The sequence below is a fragment of the Perna viridis genome, chromosome 10 (genome assembly GCF_037379345.1).
Source record: "Perna viridis isolate PV_CMFRI_1.1 ecotype Kerala chromosome 10, ASM3737934v1, whole genome shotgun sequence".
NCBI lineage: Eukaryota > Metazoa > Mollusca > Bivalvia > Mytilida > Mytilidae > Perna > Perna viridis.
Window position 1 is genome coordinate 5,288,011 of NC_142454.1, and position 26,539 is coordinate 5,314,549.

The 26,539-nt window shown below is 33.0% G+C and overlaps 2 protein-coding genes across 3 annotated transcripts; both read right to left on the reverse strand.

Annotated features, from left to right (window-relative positions):
* Positions 1-7,291: 7,291 nt before the first annotated feature.
* LOC148604258 (C-type lectin mosGCTL-1-like) lies at positions 7,292-10,109 on the reverse strand. The gene is made up of 3 exons (XM_088550898.1): positions 9,914-10,109; positions 9,232-9,414; positions 7,292-7,616 (listed from the first exon to the last, which is right to left on the reverse strand). The coding sequence occupies exons 1-3, from the start codon at positions 10,014-10,016 to the stop codon at positions 7,378-7,380; spliced, it is 525 nt and encodes a 174-aa protein (XP_088407024.1). The 5' UTR covers positions 10,017-10,109; the 3' UTR covers positions 7,292-7,377.
* Positions 10,110-16,457: 6,348 nt separating this feature from the next.
* LOC148604259 (macrophage mannose receptor 1-like) lies at positions 16,458-21,104 on the reverse strand. 2 transcript variants are annotated; one of them, XM_088550723.1, is made up of 4 exons: positions 20,999-21,104; positions 19,244-19,474; positions 18,466-18,648; positions 16,458-17,246 (listed from the first exon to the last, which is right to left on the reverse strand). In XM_088550723.1, exons 1-4 carry the CDS (start codon positions 21,054-21,056, stop codon positions 17,005-17,007), a joined length of 714 nt encoding a protein of 237 aa, XP_088406849.1. In that variant the 5' UTR covers positions 21,057-21,104; the 3' UTR covers positions 16,458-17,004. The 2 variants fall into 2 exon arrangements, with proteins under 2 accessions (XP_088406849.1, XP_088406848.1); XM_088550722.1 differs by having other exon boundaries at positions 16,458-17,273.
* Between the last annotated feature and the right edge of the window lie 5,435 nt (positions 21,105-26,539).

Sequence of the window (26,539 nt, forward strand, 5' to 3'; positions counted from 1 at the left end):
ACTGAGAACCACACCAGTCTCAATAAATATTATGTATCTTCGAAAATTAAATGCAAATCGAGTCTTTCCGAGATATGGGGTGGTCAAACCCTGGCACCCTAATGTTAACGAAAATGCCGTAAGCAGTTAATCAATACCGGATAATTCCACCAAAAGACATATCAGACCATGGCAACAGATAGTACCTAAAGAATACCGGACACTTCGGCTCATAGACATTTATACCATGACAAGTTTAAGAATGCATTAGAACAATAAAAAGTGTATATCATAACAAACTTTACCATTTTAAAAGTTTATAAGGATGATGTTTAATACAAGTCATATGAGGGCTGACAAAATTCATTAAATGTGTTTTGAATTCATGATTTTTTCGAGAGCGTTTAAGGTTTCTCCTGCCTCATATTATGAATTGAATATGTTTAATTTTACTTGACTTTTTATGAGAAACTCGGTGGGTGTTTCTAGAAAAGCAGAGGACATTTACCCTACGGGTGCACCTGGTCCATGTTCCCAGTTTTTTTGCTTTTGTTACTTTGTATGTATGATTTTAGTTACTTTATGTTCAGTGTTGTGTATGTCTGTTTTCCATGTCTGGTATTTGTCCGTGGATTACATTCTTTTGATTACTGCAATTAAATTGGTTCCCTTGATTACTCTCTCAAAGGGAAAAAACAAACTCTGGAAGTGGTCATTAAACAACCCGGTCAATCTCATATAAAATTTGAAAATACACGTAAAATTATGGAATTGCATTAAATTAAAAAACTACAAACAACTACTCCTCCATAGAGGATATCTACAATTTTTTGATATCGTGTCCGCATTGTAAACTTCACAGGTGGTCGCTGCAGAGTGTCCGTATGGAATTGCAGTTCATTACTCCTTGAAAAACTTGCTTGTTGGAAATGAACATTTTATATTTTAAAAAATATGAAGATTATGCTGGCAGTAGAAGATTTTATAAAAAAAAAGTATCAACATATTTCAGTAGTACATATTGATTTATTTATTTAAAGCGGATGGAAGTTTAAATGTGTTGACATACTTAAATATGTATATTTTTTGCATTTATATAAATTTAGAATAATTCCAAGTGATACTGCTATATAACAGTTAGAAAGAGACGGAAATAAAATTCAGTTTCCTATGCACTTTTTCAAAAGTGATGAAATACACATAAACATTTTTTAGATTTCTTAAAAACTTGGCTCAAATTTCATTACAATCGATATTTTCTTGTTGAAAGGTGTAATAATAAAGTATATTTGATACGATCTGACAAACATATATTTTCTCACAACTGAAATAAACATGATATTACGACTTCTCACTAAAACAAAAAATATTAAAAAAATATATAAAATTGTTTTTGTTTTCAAAATAGATTACAGTAAATATCTTTGATAAGAACACAAAAGATATTATTTTTTTTTGCGTTGATGTCATCTTTCTAAGAATATTATAGAGTTATCCTTCTTTATATGTTTATGTATTTCTTAATTCCTTTGTTGTGTAGGTTAGTTACTTTATGTTCTTTGTTGTGTATGTCTGTTTTCCATGTCTGGTCTTTGTCCCTGGATTGCATTCTTTTGATTACCGCTATAACCTTGGTTCCCTTGATTACTCTTACATATTAACTAATTGTATGTTGCCTTGTATGGAGAGGTCATATATAAGCTTTAAGCTTGCTATCCAATCAAATCCATTTTGTTGAATGTAATATGTTAAAAAAACTAATCCTTTCGGTCTTAATGATAATATCACGGGTAAAGGGAACGTATATCAGACATAACCTAATAGAGTTGGTAAAAAACTCTCCTAGTCGTGATCATAGTCATACTCCCAATTCAAACTGGAAATGTATTTTTTTATAGGGGCGTCTCAAAATTGAAAACATATGAAAACTAAATCGGGCACCACCTGAATTTTGATTGACAAGGTACACAGCCTTATACATTTATTATATGATTTCCTGCTAATTTAAGATACACATGTAGTGATCGAAACAATAAATTTCGGTACAGACGACTTGAACAATATGAAAACAAGCATGGGTGCAATAAAGGGCCTGTCAGTCGACTCCCACCTGCACCACAAAATAAGATTTTTCGAAAAGATACAATACAAAAAATATCTACCTTGACACTGGAACCCCGTCTGAGAAGCGGAACCAAGAAAATCTTTCTATTAGAGAAAAATGGTAATTTCGTACAACATTTATGCAAAAATGAGGAAATAATAGACTTAAAATCTATGTTAATGTCGTCATTATGAACTCGTGAATCGTTCCGGTGTACACATCTGCAACATGAAAACTTATATGTTCAACGTGTTATAGTTTTTCTTTCCTCTTCTGTCTACTCTGGACTTGACTTTTTATAAAAGAGTAATCAAGGGAACCAAGGTTATAGCGGTAATCAAAAGAATGTAATCCAGGGACAAAGACCAGACATGGAAAACAGACATACACAACAAAGAACATAAAGTAACTAAAATCATACATACAAAGTAACAAAAATAAATGAGCAACTCGGACTCCACTAAAAACTGGGAGCATGGACCAGGTTCACCGGTAGAGTAAGCGTCATAAGGAATTCGGCGGGTATTTATAGAAAAGCTCCCAGTTTTTAGTAGATTCCGAGTTGCTAAGTTACTTTTATTACTTTATATGTGTTAGTTTTCCTATTTTGCGTTCTTTGTTGTGTGAGTCTGTTTTACATGCCTGGCTTTTGTTCTAGATAACATTTTTGTTTAATTTCTAATAGACTCTTGGTTCCCTAGTTCAACGGTTCCCTATTTCAACATCTCGTGATCTGCCCCCTCTGTCTACAAATGATTAAGTAATAAGTGCTTCTCCAGACTTGATGGTGTAAATTTAATCAGCAATTTTCACTCAATTCTAGTTTATTTTCTTTTTTGAAAAAAAAAAATAATATGTACAATAAATACGTTGCGTTCAATTTGTGAATACCATTGCACGAATATATCGTCCAATTACAGGTTCAAATTCAGACCCCGCCACGCCCATATAGTGTGGATGACTTTTTATGTATAAACTCGTTACTTATTTTAAATAAATTCTACCCCTAAAATTGTCCTACCACGCTTCGCTGGACCTTTAATTATATGCATATATATGTATATCCCAAATCTAAAATAATGAATCATCCAATGAATTTTTTTTAGAAAATGTTCAAGCTTAGATCGGCATTGCGTACACCCGTCTTTCTAGCCGCAACGTATAATAGAATATATTTGTCTGTTTGTCTGTCCAACGCTCTTACTTAGCGAAATTTAAAAACACTCTCATAAATTTCCCGCTCTGTTAGTTTGATTCAATGATTGAGCTCCCGATATATATTAAAATTTCCGACAATAAAATCACATTTTTGGATACTACTACGTTTGTAAAAGACGGGAAAATATCAATTGATCTTCACAGCAAACCAACTGATAGTCACCAAAACTTATCTCCCAATAGTTGTCATCCAAAACATTGTACTAAAAGCATGCCATACAGCCAGGCACTTCGAATTCGGCGCATTTGCTCATCTGACGATACTATCAACAAACGTCTAGATAAACTCCATGGTCATTTGTTATCGCGTATATATATATAACCTCTATGTTTTTAGTTATTTCTAAATATAAAAAAATGAAGAAAATGATATTGAGAAAACTGATAAATTAATTCTCCAAAGCTTTCGTATTCTTTGTCTCAAAAAGAAGAGTCATTTTATTTATTTATTTATTTATTTTTTGCGTTCCGTTTTTTTTTTTTATAATTTTTTTTATATTTTTTGTTTTATTTTTTAATGTTGTTTTAGCGTCTTATCCTATAAATTATGAATAGGGATAATGAATAATGGATAGTTTGAGCTCAGCTTGTCCTTTTTCGTGTACCACCTGCCAAGTCCGGGACCCTTAAAAACAATAATACCAACTTCCATTGAACTATGTGTAGTAGTTTCCGAGAAGAAGATTTTTTCACGTAATAACATCAAAAACAGCTTAAAATGTCCAAAAAGGCAATAACTCCAACATATGTAAAAAAGTCGTCAACAAAATCACATCACAGATAGATCTCATCATGTTTAACACTTGTACCCAGACGGAGTTTGATTTAACTTAACAGTTTTGGAGATGTATGAAAAAAAATGCTGTCTGACCCCTATGTTTTATTTTTAGTAACGGCGGCCATGTTTTTTTCACCGTTCATAAGTCGAAACAGGCATTTTGTTAAGGATACCCTAAAATACCATAATTGTTTTTATTGAATTCTGAATAGTAGTTTCTGGGAAGATTTATAAAAGTAATAACATCGTGCGTTTAAACGTACGCTTCTAGCGCTTGTTTAAACGAACGCTCCCATCGTGCATTTATCGTGCGTTTAAATGAACGCTTCCATCGTGCATTTATCGTGCGTTTAAACTAACGCAAAACGATGTATAAACGCACCATAAACGATGCACGAACGCTAAAATGGGAAACGTCATCGTCTCAAGGAGGGTAACTAGTCGTTTGTATTTTTGCTTTGTTATCATTACATTATTGATGCACGAGTAGAACACAAGTTTATTTTCACACATTGAATGATATGATCTGATTCGTTGGCAGACCAATTTTGACGTACTAATTATTTCTTTTTAAATTAAAAAAAAACAAATCCTTGATTGAATTGTCGTATTTCACATGTTTAACAATTATGATTGATACACTTGAATCCGTGTTTTTATGAGTTCTCACATGTCATGTCAAGGTACTATGCTTTTGTAGCATAGCGTGCTGAGAAGGATCAAATTAAAATCATCTTCTCCGTCCGTTTGTACGTCCGTCCGTCCCTTGCATTTATCCGTAGAGATATATCTGCTTCTTTTGACGGTTTGGGAATGTTGAGGTGCTTTGCAGATTTCTTTTGCATAATAACTTGTACCGTATCTCTTTTTAACTTCACATTCCACTTCATTTCTCAGTAGATGTCCACGAAAAATATTGAGAATTAACCAGTTGATGCGTAAAATGTTTGTTCTCTGGCTGTACCTGTTTATGGCATTGGCAAAGTCATACCTATAATTTCATGTTTTACATATAAAATGATTTTAGGTTCATGTAAACGTTTTCTTATATATGTAGACTATAGTATCTATATTTTACATCATTTATTCATATATACGACATAAGACATTAATATTGCTCGGCTGTCTTGAATATTATAAGTTAACTTATAGTTCTTTCTCGGTCTTTGCAAACAAAGACAACAAAACAGTTTTTTTTCACTTAACATTGTGAATCGAATTCCCCCCAAACAAATGACATAATTGACATCGTTCTGGATATTGAAAAACATGTAACTGGAATGGCTGAGACTGGTACGGAAAAGTACAGGAACAATTTCTGTATTTCTGTGCAATTACTTATCAGTTACTTCCTGAATAACCATGCACTTGCACAAATTAATAAACAATACTAAATAAAACAAAGTTCTTTACACAATGTATATCAACTACCAAGCTGTCTGATTCATTGATACTTTTGCCATGAATTATTAACAACGAGGATAATTCGTTTGTCAATTACTAGGATGAAAATTTTCATTTCGCTTCCAAAAGGATTTTAAAGTTATTTTGCATGACATGTTGCCAATATTACTTTCTAATTTAGTACATGGATTTCGTCATTCGTGGAAAGAAAGGAGAGAGTTGTCTCTGCAATTAGCATCCAAAAGCACTTTATATGTATGCAGAAGCTTTAATTTGCATTTCTCTAAATGACAAACAAAAAATGTCATAATTTACTTTCAAATTGTTAACGTCTTAATGGCAATCACCAAACGTCTTCAACTTCTGTTACTGTTACTTTTGGGCTCATGATCTTCACACACATCATTTTCGGGATTGGTTGATTTTAATCCAATCTCTGTATACTATTGCCGACTTCAGATTTGCATGACATATCAGACGCGATCAATTTTATTTCCAGACAGAAATAAAATTTTTGGGAATAACGTTTCATAGAAATAGTCATATGAACCGAACACTCATTGAAAAATAGAATTGTGCATCAATGGATAACCCATAATCTATAAATTTTATGATATACCATAGTGTCGCGTTTTATGTGAATTAATAGCATTTATTGCAATTATTAATTAAGACGGAGTAATACCTTGAGCTATAGGACAATGAATCAAGTAAGCGTAGGACAGAGTCTGAGAATTCGGCCGTTAACGCAACTGAAACAGGCGAGTTTTTAATCGACTTTTATGAGGTTAGGCAGGAAACAAGTGACTTGGGTAAAATAACACCCCAAGCATTTAATCGAATAGGGTTTTTTTGCAAAACGAACCAAATTTAACAGAAAGCATATACGATCCAATCTGTAATATCATATCCCGTAAACTAAATACAATAGTCTGGAATAATAAATTAGTCGATCTTAACGTACTAATTTAATCACCAAGAGATTAGTAAATTTTAACTTACTAGGTTTTAGAGTGTACAATCAATTTTTATTTTTTTAATGTACTTAAGACTTTGGAAAGACCATTCATAAAAGCAATACTATACATAGTTGGCATGTCTTCATCGCTTGAAATTTGAAGCGGGAACATACTTGTAAAATGAATGGTTAATGAGATATTTTAAGTTTGTTTTATTACCTGGTTGCGATGGAAAGAATAAAGCATGGGAATTTCAGGCAATCTTACACAATCTATAATTTGTATATAAATGAGCTGTCCCGTACTACCATACATCATGTGCTAAAATACAGCCCTAGATTAATCCTCCGAGGATCAGCAAAAGCTATACTTTGTGCATGCGGTGTTGCTATAGATGTCACAGCGGAAAGAGTTTGAGTCCCGCAGAGGGAACGACCAAGAATTGAAACATTTCAAACCCTTTAAGTTAACATTATCGTCCATGTATCAATTTGATCCGATGGAATAATGTACCGAATAGAGTTGTCAAATTCTGAGACGTTTGTGATATGTTAGAGCTGTTAAATGTATCTATATATATAAATCTGAGACGTATATATATATTAGACCTCTCTATATATATATATATATATACAACGTCTCAGAATGTGACGACTCTATTCGCTACGCTGCTCCATCGGATCAAATTGATACGATTCATATATATATATATATATGGGCCCATCAGTTCTACTTGATTTGAAAAAAGACACATCAATTTAGACAATTGAAATAGTGTACTTATAACTGAAGCACAGATGTTCTTTACAAAAGAAATCTTCAATCAGTACGTTTACTATGTTTATTATAGGTTTAGTGACTGAGTTCAAAAGCCACATGCATACTCAGTATATGACTAAATTTTGTTTTGTATGAAAAAGGCTATATTTTAAGTTCTATGCAAAGTTAGTATTTTCGCATATAAATCCAAAGGAATCGTCACATCTTCTGTCATACCATTTTGGCTCCATGCTTTCCTTAAAGTGATATCTCAAACAATCAGTGCTGCCATCTTTGTTGTCTGGTTGACCGAGTTCCCAGTTACTATAAGTTAAGGCCTTACCATCAACCCACTTAAAGATGTTGTCTTCGTCTTCTGTACATCCCAACCAAAAGGAATTACATTCAGTCTTCACTGTGTGACAATAAAAAAAATTAATTAAATGTTATATAAATCAAATAAATCAATCATTACGCCATCGGTCATAATGCAGGGAAATGTAAATAGTACACATCATTATTTTCACTGTGAAGATGTTGTGCATTTCCAATTTCCAATAGAAAAGTCCATGTAAATAGGCATCTAGCATTGTTCATCTCATATTCCTTCGCCGCCCGAAATACAGCTATTGATTCACTATGTTAATAATCATCATATTAAAGGGATAGCGTTGTGGTTAACGTGCCGGGCGGTGGTGGGCAGGGGGAGCCGTAATAGATGAGTTCGAGTCTTATTATTTTTACACATAATCAATTTCCAATATTAATTTGGAAAGATGTTGTACATTTGTAGAAAAATCTATGTATGATTTGTTGTCAAAATAGAATACCTTATATTCAAGACACACTTGTAAACCTAATCAGTAATTCATTTGATATTAAATTTATGACATGTACAGTATCGTTAATTTATAAATAGCCTTACAGTATGTTTTTAATTATAATAACCCAACTCTTGTTTAGCTGTAGAAGATGTATTCAACACATGTTTAAAAGTAAGAAGTTTTGTTTTTACCGGTCATCCGTCCACTCATCTTTGCAAAGACACATAGAATAAAAAAAACAATTTGATGAAATAGTGTTTGATATAAAACTTTATGTCTAATTTATTTTTAATTTTCATTCCAATCTTGTAAGGGGTGATAATTGATGGAATCCTATATAGAAAAGAGTGGTAACTATTTTTTTTAAATAACAAGAAAAGAAACTTCTTAAATAAAAGAATATCAGATGTGTTTATTCTTTTTTTTTAATTTCAAAGACCATTGTCTGCAAACTGAACCAAGATATCTTCAAATTAAATGAAAGTAAGATCGTAGATGACAATTTTAATCTATATATTCCTATATCGTCTCAATGTACAGTTAAAAAAATCTAAACAAAGACTTGATGATACCTTTACCCTTCCTCCCTAAAGTATATCTTAAATCCTTTAAGTCACTCAGATGGGAAAACAATAAAATGTGGTGCATGGGATTGGGGCATCATATGATAATGAATGTGTAAAGGTTTCATCAACTCGATTAAGCAGTTTTGGCCAAATTGAAGAGAAGAAGAGCCTCATTGTCATCTAATGACAAAGTCTATGTTATGCATCAGGAAACCCTAAAAGTCATTCAGATGGAAATCAATATAGAAGGTACACAATGTCATGTAACAGATATGCGTTGAAATCTCATTAAATTATACTCATTGGCTTTGAATCATGGCGTATTAGAAGGGGGACCTCTTGGAACGGACGAAACGGACAGAATGATCACTGTATAATCTACTTTACAGAGGATAAAATTTAATTTGTATGATCTACCTTGGAAACTAGGGCGTTAATCAAATGTTAACAAGTATGTTTATGTGTTTTGAGAAATATTTATGTTTTTTGTTATATTTTTTTATATTTGTATTTGTATTTATGTTTCGTGCTATTTTCAAGTCCTTTATTCGAACAAAAATTGTCCGTTTTTGCAACGTATTTGTATGAATCAAAATATTTAAAAAAAAAAAGCGTTTCTGTATATTCAAAGGGATATTACCATATGCTTCAACGACAAGTGGTTTCAAAACTGACTCCTTCCCTGCACTGTCCAATATCAGCAAGTTTCCCTCTTCGAATTCACAAAATTCCTTTGCAGTTGTCCAATTATACCGCGGATATGTTACTATTTTAATACAGGCATCTGCCTGCCACACATATGTGTATTCTTGGAGTTTACATTCTGAAATTTCAAAAATATATTTATCAATACTGTAAAGAATTTGAAATATGTTCGAATGTACATTCTAAAAATGAATAAGTTTGTAAATAATATACAAAAATGAACAAATATTTAACTATTAGGTGGAGGTCATCTGTTTGACTTGATAAAGAACAAAGTGTTTTTCAAGTGTAAAGAAGGATAACTGTCACAGTATCAGCCGATAATTGTTGAATTTAGATTTGTCCGAGAATTTTTTTTTCAGGTCTGAGAAAACGTAAGTCTAAAATTTCATCAAAAAATTGTGCATTCATGTAGGCGAAAAAACGTTGGAATATCCAGTATTTCTAACTTCCTACGTCGCTGTTGAAAAACTATTACCGTAAAACTTAAATTATTCATAGAAATCGAAATGAAGTATAAATTAATACATATGTTTGAATCTTTCTTATGAAATAATAATTCAATTCTTTTTGCTACATGCTTCATCATTTTATATATTTTTATATTTAACATAAACCTTTATTTCTCCTGTATAAATTCCTAGGATGATCTACGTTAATGGTAATATTATCATTTCGAACGACGACTTTGCATATTAGGTCTGTATCATTATATGTCATCCCGATGCATGCTGTATCATGCTGGCAAATTCGTGCACATCGTAGAATATCATTGGCGATATATAAAGTCTGAACACTACCAATAAGTACTTCAGGGTAGGTACTTAGTCTTTGCAGTTCTAAAATAAATATTGTCTTGAATTAAAACAGAACTCCTTCTCATTTTTTTTACAAATAACCAAACAGCAATATTGATATTTTAATTGAAATTGCATTGTTTCTGATTTTGTAAATAATATGATTATATAAGTAGTCGAAAACTGCTAGACCAATTAGACCCAAACTTAGTATAAATGTTCCATAGGATATTTTGCGTAGAACTGATGTGGGAATTTTTTATCTGTCGGAAATCATGGCCTCCGTTACTAAAAATAGGACATAGGGTGTCATGACGTAGCGTACGGTGTTGGTGTCATTTTGGCAACGTCGAAATTGGCAAAATATGACGTCTTTTTGTATTGCGACGTACATCGTTCTATAATTGTTATATCTAAAAAGAAGTGTGCTTATTCAATTTTTTACATACAATAACACACACGACATGTTTATCATTTAATTACCCAATTCGATATTCATTTTTCGTACGTTTTGGTCAATTGAAATGATCAGATTGCATCCAGATATGGTAAATAGTTTGGCATCAACCATTTAAAAATGATTTGAAGAAATTTTATCCTATGAGAAAAATGTTCGGAATTATGAAAACAAATTTCGTGATACGCTAAAACAAAGGTAAGCCCCCCTCATTAAAACAGAAAGCCAACAAACCTTAAAGCAAAAAAGACAGTAGCCCCCACCCCTCGAAATCATATTGTGAAAGCGTATAAAGTGAGTCTCTTCTATTTGGTCTCTAATGTAGATGTATGTTGATATTTCCGAATACATGTATTCGTTCCGGACCTTTATAAGTCTGTTGCTAAATATAAAACATTGCTAAACATTTTGAGAAAACGAAACCTTGGCAAACCTCCCTCTTTGAGAAAATCTGAGAGAGCAATATCCCGTTTTTATTATACGATGAAAAAATTTGCGGTCGCATAGTATGTTATGGCGGAGTCGTCGTCCGCGTCGTCGTCGTCTGGGGACACCTCGTTTCCGTGCGATAACTTTAGTTGTGGTTGGCAGATTGTTCTTAAATGTTGATATGATTTTACAAACAACTAAGAAGATTCCTATTTAATTGTGAATTTGTTGCCCCTGCCGCTTTAGAAAAAAGGGCCAAAAAGGAAAACAATACGTATTTTATTGAAGCTCATGTAGTTTTTTTTCGTTTTTAAATATCCTACTTTCAATGTGTTCTTTATTTAATTCGGCTAAACAAATGCACAGCAGATTGTAAGTGTTTTGGACCGTTTTCAAGTTATAGGGGTTCAGATCTAGGATATCTCTTACGGTTTTCGAGTTATAAGGGGTCAAAAAGGCCACATCAGAATAAATATTTTTAGTGTTTTGTTTTTGATCCGAAATGAAAATAAAATTCAAAATATGTATTTTTGCAATATTTGTACAGCTTATTATATCATATAGCTAAAATAGTTGTTATTTAACAATATTTCACTAGCAAATGTGCAAGCGTGTCCACATTTCAAAATACTTTGATGCTTAAAATTGACGTTAAAAGAGTTTTTACGTCGCAAAACAGAACGTTACTTTGGAAACGTCAAATATGCGCTTTGTGACATTTTTGTTAGACACGGTTTTATATATATATATATATATATATATATATATATATATAGAAAGGTCTGAAAAATTCCCAACGATGTTAGAACTGTCAAATTTGCGATGCAAATTTTTTGTCGTTCCCTCCGCGGGACTCGAACTCTTACCGCTTTGACATCTATGGCAACACTGCCCAGCGCCCTAGACCACTCGACAAGCTAGGCTATATAAAAAATATAGCTTTCGCTGGCCGGGTCATTCCTTCTCGTAGGATTAATCTAGGGCTGTAACTTAGTACACGATGTATGGTAGTACGAGACAGTTCATTTAGATGTTATTATGTAGGATAGAGGATCAAATTAATGATGCATGTCACAACAAATCAATATTATACAACGTCTCAGAATGTGACGACTCTATTCGCTACACTGCTCCATCGGATCAAATTGATACAGGGAAGATATGTAAACGTATAGAAAGGTCTGAAAAATTTCCAATGATGTTAGAACTGTCAAATTTTCGATGCAAATTTTTGGTCGTTCCCTCCGCGGGACTCGAACTCGTACCGCTGTGACATCTATAGCAAAACCGCCTGCACTAAGTCCAGCGCCCTAGATCACTCGACAAGCTAGGCTATATAAAAAATGTAGCTTTCGCTGGCCCGGTCATTCCTCCTCGTAGGATTAATCTAGGGCTGTAACTTAGTACACGATGTATGGTAGTACGGGACAGGTAGGTATGGTAGGGCGCTGGACTTAGTGCAGGCGGTGTTGCCATAGATGTCACAGATCATAGATGCCATAGATGGCAACGCAAATTTGACAGTTCTAACATCGTTGGGAATTGTTCAGACCTTTCTATACGCTTACATAGCTTCCCTGTATCAATTTGATCAAATTGATACAGGGAAGCTATGTAAGCGTATAGAAAGGTCTGAACAATTCCCAACGATGTTATATATATATATATATATATCATCCATTTGTTAAGCCAGAAGAAAAAATGAAATGATAAAAAAAACCGGTGGCGGGGGTTGAATACATTTTTAATTATATATAGAAATCGACTCAACACCATTTGCCTTTTTGAACAATTCCTTCGAATTTCGCATGGTGTACGCGTGAATGAACAAACTATACAAATTTTAGATGTTGTGACCTTTTGGTTACACACAGGCAAAATGCTGCGCTTAGATACATGTTCAACCAAGTAACATTATGTTTAGAATGTGCTATCTGCAGCACATATACATGTAAAATACAAAATTTCATAGTTATTAGTTCACTCAAAGCTAACGAAAAATGCTTTCGATAAAGACTTGGTAGCACAAACTGCGTAAAACGTCGGGAAAAAGACAACGTGACACCACAACATACGGACGTATTTATCTACTATTATTTTTTAGAGTAAACATAATGTTCTGAATATGAATACAGTCCTTTAAGCGTGAATATACTTTGATGAAAATACTATTCGTTGTTATATTTTACAACCGTAAGGAAGGAAGTAGCCAATGGCCAAAATGGAAAAAAATAAGATTTGCGACATAGTGGAAATACGGACAAAAAGGCTTTTAACAAAATGTCTGATTGAATATTTTATGTATATTTTCATTGGGGTTATGTAATAAATTTCCAATATAGTTAATAAAAGTCCCGATTTAAAAAAAGTTGTACGCATATTTTAAAAAATGTGTGTAACATTTTGTCGTCGAATCGGTTTCTTTCCATTTTTACAATGTCCACATCAAAGGGGAGACATTTGTGATATTGTAATATGCTTTGATCTTATCATAACGTCATGACAAATATGATATCGTCTGCAGCAAAAACTGTTCTTTCAAAAAACGTTTCTTGTATCAATGAGTAATCAAGGGAACCAAGGTTATAGCGGTAATCAAAAGAATGTAATCCAGGGACAAAGACCAGACAAGGAAAATAGACATACACAACAAAGAACATAAAGTAACCAAAAGCATACATACAAAGTAACAAAAGTAAATGAGCAACTCGGACTCCACTAAAAACTGGGAGCATGGACCAGCTGCATCGGTATGGTAAGCGTCCTCTGCTTATCTAGAAACACCCGCCGAGTTGCTCATAAAAAGTCAAGTCCGGGGTAGACAAACGAGGAAAGGAAAACTATGACCCGTTGAATAAATCAGTTTTCATGGTGCTGATGGATACACCATAACGATCCACGAGTTCATGATGACGACCATAAAACTTCTGTAGTGATGACTTCAATCTTGTAGCAATATAACCCTGTTCCAGAAGCCTATTTTATTAGAGTTCTAGCGCGATACAAAAAGTCTGCGTAGATTCGGCAAGCTCTGGCATAACGTATGAGTTGTGATATGAACACTCCATACGCAGGAGCCGAAGGGATGTTGCCACAGATGAAAGGAAAGTTAACATTTCTGAATGAAAAGTTATCAAATCATCATCAAAATACGCAAAGAAACAATTTAGATATATTGGTGAAATGGGAAGCAAGCATTTCTTAATGTTACCCATCCACATATGAAAATGGACGTTCTTGTGTTTGAATAATGCTTTCCCTCCACAATTAACGGCATCTTTCAAAGGTTTATGATTGTAATCCTAAAACAACAACCATTGTCGAACATTTTAATATCTGTATTGCCTTTGATAACTCAAAAGCAATATTTCGGTTTTCGTAACCAGCCCCGGTTCAATCGAATGTGACACCAACAACGTACGCAACGTCCATACAGAAGTTTTTCCCATATTTCGCCAAAACCATTAGGTTAGGCAAAATTCTGAAAGCGTAAAGGTGTTCAACATATTCAACAGCATTTCACAAATCCGAAATTAATAGCAACTTTTCACTGGTAGAGTTTGTAATTGACGAAACCAAATTGATTTTTTCAACTGTTGAGTATATATTTGTGACTATTGAATCATTAAAAATAAGAAACTGTAAGTATTTCTGAATATGTTCGTACAAAATCATCAGTAAGAAAAGAAATACTTACCAAAGTTAATGCAAAATTTCAATATCAAATCAAGCAGAAATAGTCTCAACAGCATAGTGATATATAATTGTGGCATTTGAGTAGGAATGTTTAAACATGTTCTATGTTCGATAAATGGAAAAAGGATTCCGTTGACTATGACTAAAAGCATATACTCTGTACAATACACACGGTAATAAACTGTATTTGCATTGTCAAAAGGGATTCAGTAAACAGAACCCAATATACACTTAAATGGATGGTCAATGTTTGTACTACAATTGTTTTAGAACGAAAAAATCAATTCATAGACTTCTGTCATTGAAATAGCTGTATTCAGATTTTTACCCGAGGAAACATTATATTTTTTCTACTGTTCCATTCTTCCAATATTGTATTTCATATTTAGAAGAAAAAATTCATAATTGAAATGTTACTAAGATAAATAATAATTGTAAAGCAATAAATTAAATGTAAGATGCGGTGGTTTAAAATCAAAGAAAATATTTAGAAGTATATCTAAGTTTTAAAAAGCATTAACAAACAAAAAATACAAAATAATCTCAGCAATCTGTAACCCTCCCAAAAGAAAACCGCTTAAATACAAGCAGCATGTTTATGTAGACTGAGACGGCAGTGTAAACAGTATGTCATTTTTCAGTCGACATTGCTGCCATATACCTATTTCAAAACATGTACGACCAAAGAATTTCATGTTTACAGAGTACGCTTACCCTACCAGTGCATCTGGTCAATGCTCCCTGGTTTTAGTGCAATTTGGATTGCTCATTTACTATTGTTACATTATATGTATAATTTTGGTTATTTAATGTTCTTTGTTGTGTGTGACTACTTACCATGTCAGGTCTTTGTTCCTGAATTATTTTCTTTTGACTTCCGCTAGAAACCTGGTTCTTTTAATTACTCTTTCCTCAAATAAAAAGAGCTCTCAAGTAAATTTACTATATGACGGACCATTGTTGAATATTTGTAAAGAGCTTCCTTACATCATACTTAAATGATTTGGAACAGATCTAAGAAGGTATTTTAACAATTGCATTAAATGTAATTATGAGACTGCTGACATGGGGGCACTGGCTTCAATTAATGAGGATAATTTACAGTGTCTTCAAACTCTAAGTAATCTTAACTTCAAGCTAAAACATGAAGGTAAAATTGTCACACACTTTATCCTCAATAAGTTTCTGAAAATTGCAGACAAAATGTGAAGAAAAACAGTGTTTTGTACATACAGATTAATTTAAAACAACAAAATGTCTATTCATCAGAAGAAGAATAGATAAATTAGAGTTATGTATTAAAAAGCACTAATGGTGATATTGGATATTAGTTAAAGATAATGTGTTTGTATCAGAAATATCGATTATATATTGTTCAGATGCTCAATTAGACCCAAAAAGAATCAGTGGTTTTCATTATCATCAAATCAGCATTGCAATCGATTTAAAAGTCTTAATGACACCCAAATGAAACCCTTGACCAACATTCCCCCTTTTTTCTTTTGTTTATCGTGAAAAGAATTTCAGTTATAGGAGCAAACAAAGCGATTGCATAAGTTGTGGAATTAGTGACTTCCTTATCAATGATTTAATTGATTTTTAATCTACAATATTTTTTATATATTTTTTATTTCTTACAAAATTATCCTTATATTACAAGCACAACAAAACAACAAATGGAGTCACGTATATAAATGTGGTTCGTAAGTAGACATCAGTTACTTTACATCTTTAAAACAAGTTACAAGTGAACAACGTAAAGACAATAAAATAAACATTTGCCTTCTAATTCTGTAGCTGTTTATATTATTTTGTGTATAGATAATCATCTAATTATCACATCAACATGTTTTTCTTAATCGAGATTTATTGTGAATTACGTGCAATCATTAACGGAAATCGTAGTACGCAAATTTTGGCACACAGATTCGCCTTATCACGTTCCAAACTTTTTAAATTGCGAACAATCAATACTGCTTAAATGCTTACAGTACAGAATTTGTGCGAATTCATGCCGCATATCTTGTTACTGTTTCTATCAAAAAGAAATAAAAGTATTTTTTTCAACATTAATTTTATGTTATTGTATATTTTTTTCTAAAAGAAATTCAGTAGAGCTATTGTGATTGCTGATCAAAGATACATTGCAATCCGACACAACTTAAACAGTAGGATATTATATAAAAAACTAGGGTGATATATGTAACAAGAAGCGACTTGTGTTTTGATACAAAGTATACCTAGAAAGTCTTGGCTGTCAACTCATTTCTTTTATTTTGTTTGTTGTATGATGATAGCTGTACAGTTCATTTATATCTTCAATTTTAATTTATTTAAATTTTCTGTTTTCACACATAAATCCATATTCAGATGTACAGGAACGATCAAACCATGTAGCCGTATCAGTCCCGAAATAATAACGAACACAATCCGCATTTCTATTCCCATTATTATCCGGTTGCCCTGGTGACCATTTATTGTAGGTAAGTGCACTTCCATCAACCCATTTGAAATAGCCTTCCTCTTCTCTGTCGGATCCACCTATCCAGTAGTTGTACACTTTGTTTTCCTCTGCATGAAATAATTTATATTTTTTTTCTAAGAAAAAAGCGCGGATATTTAGAACAATAGTTACTTTTGATTTTGATGCTGACAATATCATATGAAAATTTCTTGACAAGCTCGAGTTGAGATGTTCCACATGATATTGTCAGTATCGAAATCGAAAGTAACTATTACTCTATCATTATTCTTATAGTTGCACTTTTGATCATTTTAATGTACTGTTTAAAAAAATCTAGTAGCGCGACTACAAACTGTTGGTGCGTAACGCCATTTTTATTCAAGACTTGAAAGAAGGTCTATTGATGTTACAAACATTCCACGTGTTTTAAGGAATGATTGTTATATTTTTGGTCTATAAAGAAATAATCTCAATCACGTGGTGCACACTAAATAATTTGCTACGCATATTATTTCCAAGTGGCCACCGTGGGTATTGAGAATATTTCAAATAGACTGAAAAACAATCATTCCATATAATTTAATTATAGTATCAAAATTTTCAATGTAAATCCTCAAAAAATGATGAAGACGTTATAGTCACACAACAAATTTGGTCTTTGAGATGATGGACAAAATTGTGTGTCCAATCATCTAGCGCGTTATTTCTGAAACTAAATTATTAATATATATTTTTGAATTTCTGGTCATGTTCCAGAGATGGAAAAAAACTGTCAACAAGATCAAAGACAAAAAGAAAGGATTACCGATAATTGTTTAGAAATCTTAAATATCACATATATATCAACGGCAAGGCCATGCAGCCCTTTTTGAAAGATAAACTTTAATAGACAAATAATGAAATCTTAAAATGGTGGAGCGTTAGTGCCATACGTACTTTATATGTTGAAGCTCTGATATATGAGTGGCATAAAATTTTGTCGGAGGTGACGTAGGCATTAGGAGTACAGTTGATTGCACTTTTAACACAGACGCAAGGCGTGTTTTAAAGGAAGTATCACATAATTCCGTTTGCAGATATATCATCGTTTAAATAACTAGAGTTATAACATCGACATAGCCGAATAGTTTTGTTTTTAGAACAAATAGCTCCGTCCCTTATAGCCAAAGCTTCAAATTATATCAATTTCAAAAAAGTTAAAAAGTAACTTCAACAAAAATTACATTCGCCTGGAAATGTCCCTTACTCATAAACTATGTTAAATATCTATTTAGCTATTGAACATTATTGGTTGCTGAAAAAAGCCTCACATATTGAATTCTTTACCATGTAAGTCAGTTATTATTTTTAGCAACAGCATATCTTTGTCGTCAGTATCAATGATAATTAGATGTCCTTCCTCATGTTCACATAACTGCTTCGCGTCTGTCCAATTATAATAAAGTCTTTGTTCTATTTTGATACACGTATCTATCTCCCAAACATACATATATCCTTTAAACTTGCATTCTACAATTTTACAAAACATTATTTAATTAAATGAAGTTTGACCAATATTATCAGTTGACAATAAGGTCAGACACCTTATGAATGTAGTTCTTGTATGTTAAATCATTATTTCGTTTTCAGTATACATAAGTTTCTGAAAGGTGTGCAAAAAATAAAATTAAGTTATGGTGCTTTAAATGATGCGAACGTTTTCACAGCAGTGGATACATTAGACATGTACGAAGTCCAAAAACTTTAATATGCGATTGTGTTCATGTATGAAATATTACCTTTTACTTTTACCTGTTCAATCATTCTTTATGACGTTGCATACAAGAAAAAAGGCATTAAAACTGTCATTTTATGTGCATCTAATATAAATACTTGGATTTCAAATGCAGCTTGCACTACGCTCAATTTAAAAAGCTTAATAAATTGTGTAAGTTTTTATTTAAGCGTAATCAAGACAACTCGTGCTACATATCCTATTTATCATTTACTGTTGATACTTGATTTTGATGGAAGCGATGGTGAAATCATAATATTATTTTTTCAATTAATGAGGAACTGTATGTACTCAATAATTTCTTTTATAAGGAAACCCATTTCATCTTACCTTTATTAATTTTATATATATCTACTGAGAAACTTGTCAGTGGTTGTTTGTCTTTGTGTCCAATGAGAAGTGAACATAGTGTTTCATTATATGTCATACCCATACATTCGGTTTTCTGGAGGCAAACACGTGCACATTCTAATATATTCCTGACCTCCTGTTGTTCCTCAATTGTGCCAAACATTTCAATCGTGTTTGATGTTGTTTTATGAAAGTCTAGCCCTGTACATTCTAAAACATACGTTGAGATATTTATTGTTTTTTACATCTTTACTATGTACATTAAAATGGTTGGGATTTGTTTTATAATCCACACCAGACTTCGACTATATTATAGTGCAATATGACACATATTTATAATGCGAACATATACTAGGGTTTTGTTTTGTAAACCAAACCAATGCAAAAACACGAAGAGTGTTGTCAGACCAATTCATCTTTTCTTTACTATCAAAAAGCCAATATATTTATGACTGCTGATTCAAAAATAATATTACGCCATCCCAACAAGAAAATACGGTATTGCATTATATTTCATAACTTATCTTATACTATTTTATAAGCAACTCGGCCGCGAATGTCTCAAAAACCAAGCAGGGGGCACTTAACTTTCCGGTACATCTGCTCCATGCTCCCAGTTGAGTCCGAGTTGCTCATTTGTCTTTCTTTCTTTGTACGTGCTATAATGGTTTCAGCATGCTCTTGTTGTTTTTGTTTGTTCTCCTTATTTAATTTTATCCTTGTTTTATTATGTTTTTTTTTTTTTATTTCTTCTCGAATCTTAGTTGCCTTCATAACTCCTGTACATATGGTATATATGTATTGAAATTTAAATTATCGTTCGTATTATCATTTTAATTATTGCTCATTAATGAAGTTGTTATGCAACTCACATTCAGTGCACATTGATTTACCTAAATGTGAATTGTAAAAATGCAATCTTGACTTTCATGAATTTTATTATTTCATTACCATTTTAAACTCAATCAGCAAATTTGAAGCATCTTTTAAACGTTTAAAATATTGAAATACGAGGCCTTGCTGAACATCACGTGTTTCTAAACTTATTTCACGACTTTTCTAAATCAATGGGATCTCACAGCAAAGCGCGATAGAACGAGTGAAAAGTAAATAAATGTTTGTCATAAGTCGAAAAATGCAATTTCATTGTTCAACCACTCGTTTAAATGGGTTGTAATTACAAAATAAAGCATATAAAATACGCATTTTTTTTTAGTTTTGTTTTGTTTTGTTTTGTTTTGTTTTTTTTTTTTTGTTATTTCACGTTTGGTGTTGTGTATGTGTGTTTTCCTTGCATTTCCTATGAATATGGTCTTTTGATTTCCGCTCATATCTTGGTTCCTTTGATTTCTCTTCCTAATTACAAAGTTTAAAGAAAGTTTCACGTATTTATATACGGTAAATTGAGCTGTATAACAATTTTGTGTAATCTGAGCTGAAAATCAAAGGTTAAGGGCAGAAAACAGTTTTTCCCCTCACCTTTGATTTTCAACTCAGGTTTATGTGTTGTGTTGATCAGCTAAGAACTATTACTATGTGTTACTATACGAAAAAGCTAGGAAAATGGTCGTACCAAAAAGGCATTTATAATTCTAAAAGTGCTAATTTTGTCAACGATCTCAACATGAACAAAAAATGCATTATACAGGTGACACATATCATTCACGAACTACAACACAAACTCTTACTAGTTAAATTATGAATGCAATCATAAATAAATTTATGTCTACTTACCAATGCAAAAAGTATAAGTAACAACTAATACCATTGAGAATATAGTGTGCACGACCATCCTGCTTAATCAGAATTATACGTATGATATGAAGAATAAAAACAATTGTGAACATATTTTTCTCTATGTTTTAAACAACACATAACATATCGACTTTTCGATAATCAAACACAATACTTAACATTAATGAATGAAGCTTTAATTAACAATCCGTAACATTTCTATAATAAAAAATGTAAAAAATCAAAGAGTTTTGTTAAACAAAATAAAGATTTAATTGAAAACAAAATAAAATAATCAGACGATTATATGCTATAACGTAATAACCCATCATTAATTTATTTGTTTCAAATAAATTCGGTTCAGAAGAAATGCGTGTTTATTTTGTGATCTATTTCAATTTCTAATTTTTAGTTAAGAGTACACGATGAATGGTAATACATGTAGGCTCATCTAGGTGTTGTTTTGCAGGATAGACGATCAAAATAACGACATGTATCATATCTAATACATAGCATGCATAGGCGTAGAATGTGACGATTCACTCTATACGTATCAATTAACCATCGGGATATGTTTGACAGAGTAAGATGACGTTGCAAATAAGGGTCAGAAAAAAAAAAAGAACAATGGTTAGAATATTGTGTGGATTGTACGGTAGAGCAAGAAAGTTATTGACTTATGTTAACAGATGCAAACCAAAGCGCTGCCTATTCCAAGTCGGTTTTGATCTGCAATAACTATTGCTATCCGAACATAACACGAATAAAAAAAAACACTCATTATATGGATGTGTAATTCAACATGTAAGTTTATTGTTGGTATCATCATGCAAATACAAACTACATAAAATTATTTTACTTTAATTTATTTTGAAAATGCTTCTCTCAAAATCGTTTATTTGACTTTGGTGTACTTTGTACAGTATTTATGTTTTAATTACACGCATCACTCTGTCTTTTGCATATATTTCTCTGTTATATTACTTGATGAAGTCTGGTGTTTTAAAAGATATTTCAATTTTTATTTATACTTCAAATTGTCTGAATTCTACAGGCATTTGTAAGCTCAGGCATATTACAAAATTCCCAAATTTAAAAAAAATGCCTTTGACCTATATATAGCTTCGCCTTTTTAATACACCCCGTAGGTAATTGTGACGGACAAATTTATTCAACACATACCTTACCATGGCTAATATAAAGTTTCAAGTAGTAACTGTTCCAACATTTTCTTGATCATTCATCTTTAATGATTTCTTTAAAGAAATATTATAAAACGTGGGCATGGTATACTTCCTTTAAACGAAATCGAGCTCAATATACAATGAATGAAAACTTTAACCACCAAAAAGGGGTAAAATGTTATTATGTTTTAGAGGGAGTAATCAAGGGAACCCAGGTTATAGCGGTAATCAAAAGAACGCAATCCAGGGACAAAGACCAGAGATGGAAAACAGACATACACAACAAAGAACACAAAGTAACTAAAATCATACATACAAAGTAACAAAAGTAAATGAGCAACTCGGACTCCTCTAAAAACTGGGAGCATGGACCACATAAAGCCTATGCGATTTCGATTGTCTGTTAGGCATGTAAAAAGTCTGTGTAGGAAGATAGTTTTCGCAAAGCAGCTATTATCCAACTTGCAAAGTTTGCCGAAGAAATAAAGTTTGCGTTTTTCGATTTCACTTGTTATGCTGCGTAACCCAACCATACTTTCGCTAATGTCCGATTGTGTGAGTGTGCTGAGCTTTTGTGCATGTCTGACAACAAAATGTTGAAATCTATTTAGAAGTGCTAGCTCGGTATTCGTTAAATTGTTCCATACTTCACAACCGTATAGAACGGTGGGTATAACAACAGATCTATATAATTTTATAAGCACTGAGTAATTTGTATTTCCACATCTGATATTGGCAATTGCAAAATAAGTGTTTCTACCTTTCCTACAAACGTTCGTTGTCCTTGAGAGAGACTTAAATTTACCATTGAGTTCAATCCCTAAATGCACATGGCTTTCTAAAATAATTGGAATTATTTCCTAGCTAACTGTCCATTGTAAGTCTGATTTTACGAACGATGTAGAAAATTGTATCACACACGATTTCTTGCCATTGAACTGAAACCGCCGCTTATTCGCATAGTCGGTGCACACATCAAGCATTCAGCAATGCATGTAATAACGTCAGCAAGCGAAGGGGTACAACATTTTATACTATTTACACCTGTTACCTGATTAGAATTACAAAGCTCATTGATTAAATCATTAATAAACACAAGGTATAAAAAACCAGATAACACATCACCTTGCCTTACACCTTCATTTACTTCAAGATACTTCGATTTGCATTGATTTACAATAACCGAACTTTGTGTATTACTATATAACATATTTATACAGTACCAAGCTTTACCTTTAACATCTAAGTTACACAGTTTGACCATACGTGCTTTGCGCCATACCGTATCAAAGGCTTTTCTACTGTCTAGGAATGCGGCAAATACTTTACTGTGTTGTTCAATGTTATTATAAATTGTTTCAAGAAGACAAAATGACGCAGTCAGACAACCAAGACCTTTCTGAAACCCGTGTTGAAGTGGATTTGGAAACGTTCCTGGTATTATCACGAATGTTCGTATACGTTGGAGTAGGAGTTTTTCAAACGTTTTCAACACACTGGACAAGAGACAAACGGTTCGGTAACTGTCAGGGTGTGACTTAGGCTTACCACCACCTTTAAATAACGGAACCAAAAGACCCTTTCGCCAATCTCTGGGTACTTCACATTTAGATATCATGGTATTTAGAAAAACTGTGAGGCATTCAATTAGTTTCGGTCCGCCAAAAATTAAATGTTCATTTTGAACTAAGTCATTTCCACTAGCTTTTCTACGTTTTAATTGTTTGATAACCGCCGCAACATCTTCGTCAGTTATGATACCATTGGGTAAGTATTGTTCTTTAACAACGTCACACACAGTTTAAATGTCGTCATACATTTTATTCACTTCACGGAATGTTGATTCGTCAAACATAGAGGTATCGGACGGTGTATATAAGTCTTTGAAGTAAAGGGCAAACGCGATTCGGGGGTATTATGAACAGTGTTATTAAAGTTTATCTCATGGCACACCTTTGACTGCTTTGGTTTCTGTCGCTTTATAAGTTTCCAAAACAACCGTATATCACATTCAGCTGTATTTTTTATATCATCGTATGTCTCTTCCATATATTGATCATGAGTAAGTTGCTGTATATTCCTAAAATTACGTTTCGCTCGTTTATAATTTAAGTAAGACGGATATTGCATACATCTTGGTCTACCATCCTGCAACCATATTTTACGCATTTCATGTTCTTTACGATGCGCTGTTTTAACGTCTGCATTCCAATACGGTTTCGTATATGGAATGAATGTGTTACATGGTATTGATTATTTTGCCGCATCAAGTATTGTAGTCACCAAATCCGAATAAAAGGAATCTATGTCTTTGTCGTTGTGTTGAAGATCGTGTATATGTCTATTTAACGGTTCACAAAGACTGTCTTGGTATTTACGCACATGCTGATCGGTGACTTTGTGCCACGATGGCAACTTCGAAAATTTGTTTGACTCAATATGAATATTTCTAGCACAACGGATGCAATAATGGGCAGATGATCCGATGTCGAACTGAACGTTCCTTCTTCGAGAATTTCGCATTGTCTTAATTGTCTGACTAGCGTCTCTTCAAGTAAAATATAGTGTAACATGGTGTTCTGTAAGGGAAATGTAAAGTCTGGACCTTTCCGCAAAGCTTGAAAGGAATCAGTAAACGGGTGATATAGAAAATGTCTTTTTACGAAATTTTGTATTTCTTTTTATTTTACTGTGTTTGTAAGATTCATGTGTTTACTGATGCAACTAGCGTTTAAGTCTCCTGCAACAACAATTTTACCATAATTAGTGTAAAACGAACACAGGTCATCAAGGGCATTTAGCTTTTGCTTATAATTAAAAACTGAACGATCTTCAGGTAAGTACACGCCAAAAATAAAAATTGATCTAGAATTTTTGCATTTCACTTCAATACCTACAATTCTATCAGAGTTTGTATCTAAAATTTCTTTAACTGAGAATTGTAAAGTAGATTTATACATGAAAGAGATACCACCTTTTCCATGTGTATAGTAGTATGGTTCATGTACTTGTCAGTTTTTGATATACTACGATGCCATTTATCAATACTTTCCATATACGAAAGAAAGTTTGGTTTAAGTTTATGCTCACATATAATTGCAATATCACAATTTGTATGATTAAGTAAATTTGCCAAGTACACAGTGGATGACATTATACCTCTCACATTCCATGTTCACATGTTAAGGCTCATTATAGCAAAAGCAATACAACAAATATTAAAAATAAACATTATGAACAACATGGGGACTAGTTTATTGTATATACCCGACTAATGTTCTGAACTTTCGCTCCATGTCTGTTGACAGTCGCGGTTGCTTAACCATCTTCTACATCACTACAGAAGTTTTATGGCCGTCATCATGAACTCGTGGATCGTTATGGTGTGTCCATCAGCACCATGAAAACTGATGTATTCAGCGGGTCATAGTTTTCCTTTCCTCGTTAGTCTACGCCGGACTTGACTTTTTATGAGCAACTCGGCGGGTGTCTAGAAAATCAAAGGACGCTTACCCTACCGGTGCACCTGGTCCATGCTCCCAGTTTTTAGTGGAGTCCGAGTTGCTCATTTACTTTTGTTACTTTGTATGTATGATTTTTGTTACTTTATGTTCTTTGTTGTGTATGTCTGTTTTACATGTCTGGTCTTTGTCCCTGGATTCCATTCTTTTGATTAACGCTATAACCTTGGTTCCCTTGATTACTCTTTCTACATCGTATACCGGACGGCCAATGAGTATTGTTTTCAATAAAACAGCAAAATCTTCTGATTCGTTCAATTTTGCGGAAATACGAGACGATCCATATTTGCCATGGAAGAGTTGTAAAAATGTAGGTTTTATTCCTTTTAATTCGAGAAATCGTAGAATACCAGACCTCGTGGAGTTATTGTCAATTCCAGATAAATAGAACCTTGCCGAACGTTTTCTAGGAGACACACTAACGAATACATCAGAGTTGGTCGGTTTTGTATCCTCGGTATTTCCATGCACACGAACAGGAATTCTAAAATTTACTTGGTCTTTATTTGTATCAGTTATATTTATATTGTTCGATTCGGAGTTTAACAAAGTTTGTTTAACACCACTTGATTCTGATGGTAGCATGCCATCGCTATAACTCGATTCGTACCGTTACTTTCGCCGGAAGATATTCTTGTGTCTAACTGTTTATTGATCTGCGGCGAAACTGTACTCACGTTTTCGTGTGTATTTGCCGACGTGTTTTTGACATTTAAATCCGTAGGGGCTCGCTCCGGGGACAACTTCGAAGCATACGACGGCTTGTTCAACACTTTTAACTCGTTTAATGTTTTTGCATCATAGCTTGTAGCTTGACATGTCTATCCAGATCTGAG

What these genes read in the sequence shown, in the direction of transcription:
- LOC148604258 (XM_088550898.1), bottom strand. Translation starts at nt 10,016, where the DNA reads ATGACATATAATGATACAGACCTAATATGCAAAGTCGTCGTTCGAAAT. An exon ending in TTTATACAGGAGAAATAAAG is followed by an intron (nt 9,415 to 9,913) that starts GTTTATGTTAAA and finishes TTGAAATTTCAG; the next exon opens with AATGTAAACTCCAAGAATAC. An exon ending in ACTTGTCGTTGAAGCATATG is followed by an intron (nt 7,617 to 9,231) that starts GTAATATCCCTT and finishes ATTGTCACACAG; the next exon opens with TGAAGACTGAATGTAATTCC.
- LOC148604259 (XM_088550722.1), bottom strand. Translation starts at nt 21,056, where the DNA reads ATGGTCGTGCACACTATATTCTCAATGGTATTAGTTGTTACTTATACT. An exon ending in TACTTATACTTTTTGCATTG is followed by an intron (nt 19,475 to 20,998) that starts GTAAGTAGACAT and finishes CGTATGTTTTAG; the next exon opens with AATGTACAGGGCTAGACTTT. An exon ending in TATATATAAAATTAATAAAG is followed by an intron (nt 18,649 to 19,243) that starts GTAAGATGAAAT and finishes GTAAAATTGTAG; the next exon opens with AATGCAAGTTTAAAGGATAT.